The sequence below is a fragment of the Eucyclogobius newberryi genome, unplaced genomic scaffold (assembly GCF_026437365.1).
Source record: "Eucyclogobius newberryi isolate DKJ021-1_F unplaced genomic scaffold, fEucNew1.0.hap1 SCAF_6, whole genome shotgun sequence".
In the NCBI taxonomy this organism is placed as follows: Eukaryota; Metazoa; Chordata; class Actinopteri; order Gobiiformes; family Gobiidae; genus Eucyclogobius; species Eucyclogobius newberryi.
The window spans coordinates 17,414,758-17,423,723 of NW_027316278.1; the positions used below are offsets into that span (position 1 = coordinate 17,414,758).

At 39.3% G+C, this 8,966-nt stretch overlaps 1 protein-coding gene across 1 annotated transcript; it reads right to left on the reverse strand.

Annotated features, from left to right (window-relative positions):
* Positions 1-986: 986 nt before the first annotated feature.
* Positions 987-6,263, reverse strand: egr3 (early growth response 3). The gene is made up of 2 exons (XM_072433300.1): positions 5,715-6,263; positions 987-3,666 (listed from the first exon to the last, which is right to left on the reverse strand). The coding sequence occupies exons 1-2, from the start codon at positions 5,866-5,868 to the stop codon at positions 2,588-2,590; spliced, it is 1,233 nt and encodes a 410-aa protein (XP_072289401.1). The 5' UTR covers positions 5,869-6,263; the 3' UTR covers positions 987-2,587.
* Positions 6,264-8,966: the final 2,703 nt, after the last annotated feature.

Genomic DNA, 8,966 nt, shown 5'->3' on the forward strand with positions numbered 1-8,966 from the left:
ACCCACTCTGCACAATAGACAAACATATTATTCACAGGAAATAATAATGTTATTACAGGTGATCTGTCACGGTCATGAATCAATATTTATGTAAAACGTAAGCATTTATGTGACATGAGGACTGAAATCAAATTCAATGAAAATTAAAAAAAACATAGAACGTCAAAACAAACGTGACATCAGTCAGAGACCATGAGTGATGACATTTTGAGACTGAGAGGTTGTAATTATATGGCTTCATTTAGACATGGAAATAGTCTGGTAGTCTGTGCCTTTCTTTAACACAAAGAACATAAACATAGTTTTCTGTTGAGAAACCAAACTCAATAAACTATAATTAAAAACATCCATTCTCACTAGCAAGTATCACATCAAGTGCAAAACATTTAGTCAAATAAATTCAACAATGTAGTAAATGTCCATTGTATTTAAAGTAAATTTAACACAACAGATGTACATTTGTTATGTGCATTATTTTCTACTTACTGATGCTACCGTTTGCAACTTACTTTTCCTTTTCTATATTATTCCTTTTCTATATTATTAATAATAATAATAATTAACTTACATATACATTTGTATTAAGTACTGAATAATGTTGTGAATTTAGAAATATGACTAGTAGCATAGCTGTTTATTAATGATAACATCATTCTTATCTTATCTTATCTTGTTTGTAATGCTCTGATTATTATGTAGACCTATTGTATCACAAAAGATTTATATATTTTAAGAAATCTCTATTGCAAAAAAAAGTGAATCGTTGCCTAGAACAGAAGTAAGAGGAGAAGCACTGCTTTGGGTTCTCAGTTGTTTCAACTTCACCTTCATACTGACCACCGCAATAATTCTACTTAATTAAAATTGTATTATTGTTTTATTACAGCTACAACATTGAAGTGTCTTTATGTATAAATTCATGGGCCATGGGCCAAGATACTGCATACATACATACATACATACATATATATATATATATATATATATATATATATATATGCATTTTTGTTTTGATGCACAGATAATTCAATTTTTACTGCTCGTTGCCTTTATGTGACTGAGAGAAATTATAAATAATCTTATAGTTTAAAGATAACCTTAAATCAACACGGAATGCTGGAAATGCTAATGAAATAGAAGTGAAACATAATGTTTTTTCCCTGCAACATGTTTTTACTCAGAGACATAAAGGAACAGTAGGAAGACAGTGGGCATATGAAGAGGACAAAATGCAAAAGGTGTAATGAAATGGAGATACACAAAACATAAAGTAAAAACAAATACATTTATTTGTTAAAAATACACACATTAGTGCCCCAAACTATTTAAAGCATAGACAAACTGCATGTGCTGTTTTCTATGTTAGAAAATACATGTATTTGGCACCTTTGGAGTGCTATAGAATGTGTGTATGACCTATAACAGCTAAGTCACTACACGATTTTGTGTAGAAATGTGTCGTGTGAAAGTTTGTTTTTATAGACCACTGTATTTACACATATATGCAAAATTAATGCTTGGTTCAATTTATATTGACAGTAGATATTGAGTGCAACTTCAACAAGTTGCATGCAATTCAATTACAAAACATCAGTTGAGGTCATTTATAATGTAAACATACTTTTTTATTTTGGTAAATAAATTATGTTTAGTAAATAGCCATATACCTGATATATTATATTCCATAAGGGCCTTTTTTCTTTCAATCTCACAAACAGCTGGTTTGAACGTATATAACTGGTGCCATCTTATAAGGACTTCAGTCTAACTGACTGCATTATCAGATCTATAATTTATGCTGTGTTATGCATATGTTGCCATACAATACAGAATATGGAAGATATCAGTAAATCGTATCAGACTTGAACATTTTTACTTGAAGTCAAATAAAAAAAACGTGTGTATGACACAAAATGACAAATGTGTTTGCATGTTCTCCACAGAAATGTGACCCATTCAATCTAAATCAAGTTATGTTTAGCCAATAGTAAATCTGAGAAGAAGCAAACCGGTGGTATCACTGACTATGTGACACAAGTCTACCAGGTGTAATTGAATTACCACAATATTTTTGGCACATTCTTAGAGAAAAGAACATTCAAAAATACACCACACACCAAACAGACAGTCAAGTGCCACTAAAAGGTTCAACAACAGTACACAAATATAAACAATTGCACTTTTAAACAGCCTAAATAAATTAATGCTTGATACATCTCAGACAAGTTAACGGTAAACTATAAGTTTCACTGTTATTTTGCCTAGTTCTATTCCTACAATGAACTCTTTGAGTAAAAAATATGTTTTTCCTTTTTTTGTACAAAAGTGTGTTCATTCCAAAACTTACAAATACGCTGCAGATTGGACGAAGTGCGCCTTATTTAGTTTCACTGTGTTACAGTAGCTGCGGCTCTGAGTAGCTCGAAAGGTGTGTCGGCCTTTCTTCTCAGACTCAAACTAACATCCATCTCAAAAACAGAAGGATGAATAGAAATTAGGAAGAGGTGTAAAAGAGAGGAATAGTCACCTATAGACCTCCTCCTGTCCTAAGTGTCTTTGTGAGGCATTCGGATACAGTCCAGAATGGTCATGATGCTCCCACCGTGGGCCCTCCACAAGAGCTGGGGGGTGAACTGTGACTGCCAGCCGCACCACTGCCCTTATCTGCTGGCTTCTTGTCTTTCTGTTTGAGGTGAACTTTTGCATGTCGCTTTCTCTCATCACTTCTTGCAAACTTGCGTCCACAGAATTCACAGGAGAAGGGCTTTTCTCCCGTGTGCGTACGGATGTGTGTGGTCAAGTGGTCGCTGCGGCTGAAGGAGCGCATGCATATCCGGCACTGGAAAGGTTTGTGCCCGGTGTGGATCCGCAGGTGCCGTGTCAACTCATCAGAGCGAGAGAAACGCCTGTCACAGTTCTCCGCGGGGCAGGCATGGGGCCGCTCGTGGACGGGGGTCTTACTGGGGCGGTTGGGGTACTTTCGTGGCCGTATGGGTTTCAGGGTGAGAGTCTGGGGTGGTGGGTGATGCTGGGGAGGGTGCTGCTGCCCACCCATGAAACCAGGGTGGATCTGTTGCTTGTCTTTGAACGCCCGGATGGTCTCTAGAGGCGTGATGGGTGGAGGGTTGACTCGGATAGGGTCCATGGTCTGGAAGGGCTTGTGTTCCATGACCCCAACTTCGCCCTGGTGATGGAAAAGGTTGTAGTCGGGTATCATGGAGAAAAGGCTGCTGTCCATAGAGGCTTTGGAGCTGGAATGGTAGTCATTTGTGGGGTAGGGCAGGGCGGTGCTGGTGGCCGGACTGTGGTGGAACGGCACCTGGTCCTGGTAAAGATCACTACAGGTGGAGTAGGCAGGCAGCGGGGGACCATACACCTGCTCCATGTCTGATGTCTGGCCACCCATGCTGCCTGCGGAGGACGAGGTCTGGGTGGTGACGGTGCCAGGCGATGGAGAGACACCCAGGATCCCCGCGCTCACCAGGCTGATTATGTTATTATCAGAGCACCAGCCTGAGCCGCCGATGCTGCCCGATGGAGGGGCGTCAAAGGCAAACTTCCCCAGGTAGGTCACGGTCTGCCCGCTGCGGTTCGCCTGGAAGCTGGAGCCATACTGGATTTCTGAGGAACCCTTTTCACTGCCCATGCCCAGGTCCATGATATTGTCTAAAAATAAGAACAGAAAAATACAAAAATTCAATAAAATTTTATGATTCAAATGTGTTAAAAAGGGCTGAAATTTACTTTAAATTCCCTATGAGCTTCCTCAATTAAAACATCCTGTTCTAGCGCATTTCTGCATATTTATCCACACAAAAGTTTACGAAGAAGTGTGAGCTGTCAGACCTGGAGTCAAGTAAGTGACTGTTGCCTCTGAGACAGTGGTGTGTCTCTCTCTCAGATCCCACAAGCTCTCATAAATCAAGACCTAAACACCCCCTTTGATCCAGTCATTGTCCCTCAGGAGCGCAGTCAAACTAAATGGAGAGATCTGATTTCTTTATTGCAACGAGGATTAGGGGGAAGACGCCACATCCATCACGCGCGGCCATTTCAAACCCAATTTTGGAGCATACATTTTAGTGTAAAAATGGGTCTGTTTTGTTGTTGTTGTTTTTTAATACAAGTGGCACAATGATCTTAAGAATAATTTTGCAAACATATTCATTTAAAGCTGTATATTTGTGCTCTTGCCTAACACACACCAGAGCAATGTTAACAATTGACATATTTGGGAGATGCCTTTAAAACCCTTAAATGCAGATGTGCTCAATGTTAATAGATGTATATATTTGAATGTTCAGGAAAAGAGGCGTTAACAACATATTTTCATTTATATCACTTTATTATGTTAGCATTAAACTGAACACACTTAGAACAACACAAGTATTTAGTTCTAAATATATATGCCTGCATTGACAATAAAGATAATAAGCCATATTGGACAATTGCCAGATGATAATGTGGCTTTGGAGTTTATTTGAATATCTTGTTCTAGAAAATCTCAAGCAACATAAGGCGTTAACAGAGATATAGCATGTGTGTCAGCTGTCAAAAAAAAAATAATACATGCCTTTTATTTCTCAATACATTTTACTTTTATTAACATAGGGATTAAGAATATCTAATAATATTAAACATTTTCTCTGTATTTTAACTGTGTCCACATTAACCAGATAATATTTCTCTGAAATATTAGTAACTTTAACACTTTGATTATGTTGTTTTACCTTTTTAAATAGAGTGTCTTTTTTCTTCTTTTACGCAGGTGCAGGTATAGCTGACAGAGATTTATTTTTCAAAGAATTATTTGTAATTCACTATCTCTTTAAAAAAAAAAAAAAACAGTTGACTTTGAAGTGCGCTAAACCCTTGACCGCGTGGAAGCTTTAATGATCACGCATTTATTTGGTGAAACATTGACCCATCACCTTTGAAGGTGGGATTGTATTGATTTAATGTCAATCTCCCACAATGAGCAGAAACAACGAGTCACATAGATCCTGGAAATTAGCACAAATAACCGCTCTAAGTGTGGGCAAAAACTACACTTAAACATAACGGGGGCCTATAAATAAAAGGTACAAGGGCCCGGCGCGTAAACTGTGTCCACATTGGGGAAAACTGCCACACACGCCCACCTGAAACTAAGTGTATGACATATTCAAGTGTTGTGAATGAATGAAAATGCCCAGACAAATTTAGCGCATAGCAAATTATTGATATTGTTATTTTTGTTTGCGTATTTGTACACTCACACACACACACACCTGTAACACCAGGTTTAAAAGGGAAAAAAACAAAGTTCGAGATAATGATTTTTATGTCTTCAACACAGCTCTTTTTGTTTATTAAAATGAATTACACGCACAAACAGTGGCTTGGTATAATGACATCAATTACGCGTTTCAATTGAATATGAGCCTTTTGTCTAGTTTGAAACCCTGGCATTTGAGGCTCGTCCGCGGACGTGAGGAAGCGCACAGCAGCCAATTAATTCTCCTAAAATCCTACTCAGGCTTTACCCAAATGTGCAATGGCATATAGGTCCCAATTAAGTCTTGTAAACGTGCGTCGGCTTCGTGCGCACTGCCACCGCGGAGCGCAAACAGGTGCTCCAGACGCTCAGACAACTGTTGCCCGCCTTTACGCGCGCACTTTTCACACACTTTCCCCCCAACACAAGTTCATCCCGTCAAATCAAAAACGCTTACCTGTGTTCATCTGGGAGTAGTGGTTTATAGATTCCGAACTGGTGAAAATATTCATAGACGTCGGGATGTCCTCTTCGGGATAAAGGCTGTCAGGGATGGTGTTAATTAAACTGCTCATGGTAAGAGGGAGCTTCTCCGCTAGTTTCCCTGTCATAGCAGTTATATAGAGTCCCACATTTATAGTAGGGACAGCGCGCGCAAGGATCCGGCTCAAAAAAGTCAAGGTGATGATGAAGCGTAAAGGCGCAGGTACAACGCCGGCATCCAAAAAGTATCCCGCGCCGGAGTAGAACGAGTCGCGACTGTGGTCACGCCGGTGCCTCCTCTCTCGCGCGCGCACAAGCTGTAGTTGTTATGAAAGTGATCAGAGTGGAGGCTTATGGGCTGCTTGTGGGAAGAATATGAAGTCAGTGAATCAATGAAGGAGGAGGTGGTGGTGTTGGTTGCACAAGAGCGGCTCTACTTGCTCTATTGGCGCTGGATGGGGGACTCCAGTCGGGCCGTATTAAATAGGGGGATGGAACGTTTGCGTGACGTAGATGACCATATATGGACAGAGCAGCCCGCGAGCCAGGTCCTCCGCGAGCGTCAGTTTAGTTGGTGGAAACTACTGTGGAAGGTAAAGGCTCCGGGAGACAGATAGGTTACACAGTTGAGACAAAAGCTGCGGTGGCATCAGTTGTGATTGTTTTGTTTTGTGCTCTTGTCCTTGCGGGAAACACGGTTATCTATGTCACTGAGGAAACTTTGCTGGATTATCAGGTACACGGTGAACATTTTGAGCGAGCTTGTAGATAAACGCAAGTTGCTGCAATTGTTTCATTAAGCAAATAGGCCCACTTATTTCAGTTTAAATGCACTTTAGATCTTGAGTCAACTTGAATCACATGGTTACACCGCGTTGTAAACATAACGCAAACTTGAGCGTTTGTAAATAGTGCATGATCTGTGTAAAACCTTGGAACCCAAGTTGACCGCTTTAGTGGAAACTCCAAATAAGGCAGTGTCCGGCTCCGCCCTTTTTTCTGTATTTGGGCATGAGTGTTCCGGGTGAAGTAGTAGTGGAAAAGTGATCGGAAGCCACAGACGTTCACGCAGATGACAGTGAGGACAGCGTGTCATGGATCACTTTTTTTTAGACAATTTACCATATAGATAGTTATTCTTAGATACGAAAGTTCCCCATTTGTAACTGTCTTCTAGAAATAACTTTGACACAACATGATCACATATAACTAGCAGAGAAAAAGCTGAATGAACGGTCAGCGCTGGGATACTTGAGAAATGAATAGTACCTCAATGAAGGCGTGTAAACAGAGTGTGTGGGAGAATAAGCCTGATTCATGCTCGGTGTTTAGGGGGCTTGCACAAATAGAGCAGCAGTGATCTTGTGTGTCTCATTACCACAGACAGGGCCAGCCTCTGTGTGTCTCTTCACTGGCAGTCACAACACAACCAGGGCCATCCTGCTCCTTCCGCATGAGCCTGCAAAAGAATGCGAAACAAGTCAAAAATCTGTGCTGGAGCAGATGATACATTTCATTTCAGGCCAAATCAAGTCCGGTTGTATAGGTGGGTGAATTACAAGATACTGCTATGCTACTACAACCACAACAATGCTCTTATTACTCATTTAGACACTTTCACATTATTAAAATAAAAAAGTGTGTTATAGAAACTCACGTCTCCTCCAGTGTCTGTACATGGCACGTAAATGGGGATATAACTTATGATTTTGAATTATGTGCCAAAATATATGTGAAGTAGATTTATACATCAATGATATAAATAGAAGTAGAAGAGCATATTTACTCCAAACTTAACTATTATTAACTAAATTAAAAATTAATTTGACCAATACTGTTGGACAACTGACTGTATTTACCTTAAAGAAGAAGCATGAAATTTCCCCATGTGGGACAATAAAGGAATATCTTATCTTAAGCACATGTTCACTGGTGCATTTCTAGAAACAGCTGTGCATGTGCCAGTTTTATGGATGCAAATGAGCTCTAGGGTTAGTATTTGTGTTATTCCTTTGGGGAGCCGCTGGTTTGTCTGTGGTTGGAAAGTTGGAACCTACCTGTTACAGTTTTATTTCCTTGACAGTGAGCGGGGCCGGAGCAGTGCTTGTCAATGGCTCACTATCAGATCTTGATTGTTGCATCCAGCTGCTTTGCTTATGGAGATTCCATGGAACAGCTCGTTTTAAAAAGTGAAAGGCCATAGTGTACATTTGGTAACATTAATTTAGTGTTTACTTATTTTACCAAATCAGATATTAAGATATTTCAACCATTGTACTTTACTTTTTGTTTGTTTCACATTTACAGTTGCATTATCTATAATCTATTTGCATACACAGAGCTCCTATAATTTCATACATAAATATATATTACAATATCACTCTAATTGCAGTTCATTGGTCAAATTATCCAGTTAACGTTTTTAAAGGCATGTCCACCAGCTTAACCATCTTTTTACAGATAGTAAAAAAGTACTTTGTCAATTATTTGCCAAAGCAATATTCCCTTAGCTGTAGTGCACAAACTTTTTGGAGTATTTTTTTTACTTTTTATATTATTCAGGTTGTATACAGTATATATAGTACAGTACATTATGGATAACTGTCCATCCTCTAAACAATGAGGGTGTCACTGTGAAAGACAAGCAGTGAAGTGTGATGCGCATCATGAATTCTCCTGTGAAAACTCTTGCATACAATTGCTTAGCAGCAGGAAGAAAATAAGGATGAAGAGTTGCATGTGCCGTTCAGGCAATTGAATTGATTATACAAATTCCACCTTAATTAATGTGAGTTTGAATAAATTAAGAATTATTAAACTTGTTTCTATATCACCGGGGGAGGAGATCATTTTTTTTTTTAAGAATTCAATATACTGCAGTGAAACTACAGCTGTCAGTTTTTCCTTAATCGTTATACTTCAACTCTCTCGACATTTGGAATAAAAATAAACACGTTCATGGATGCTGAGCGGCAAACCCAGCTGTTTTGGCAGGTTATCTCCTAGATATAAAGAAAAAAATGCAATGTGTATTTGGATGCACAAATCTTGGCATTTCAATGATGCACTGATGGATTCAGTAGGTGGATTTGGAAGAATGTGCTCCTACTTGGCGTCATGCTATTGTTGCAAATTGGTTAAAAAAACATAATTCCATGAGGCAAATAAAATGGGTAAAACAAGGTCAAGAGCAGTGCTCCAATACTTCCAGACAGGGCGTTTGTTC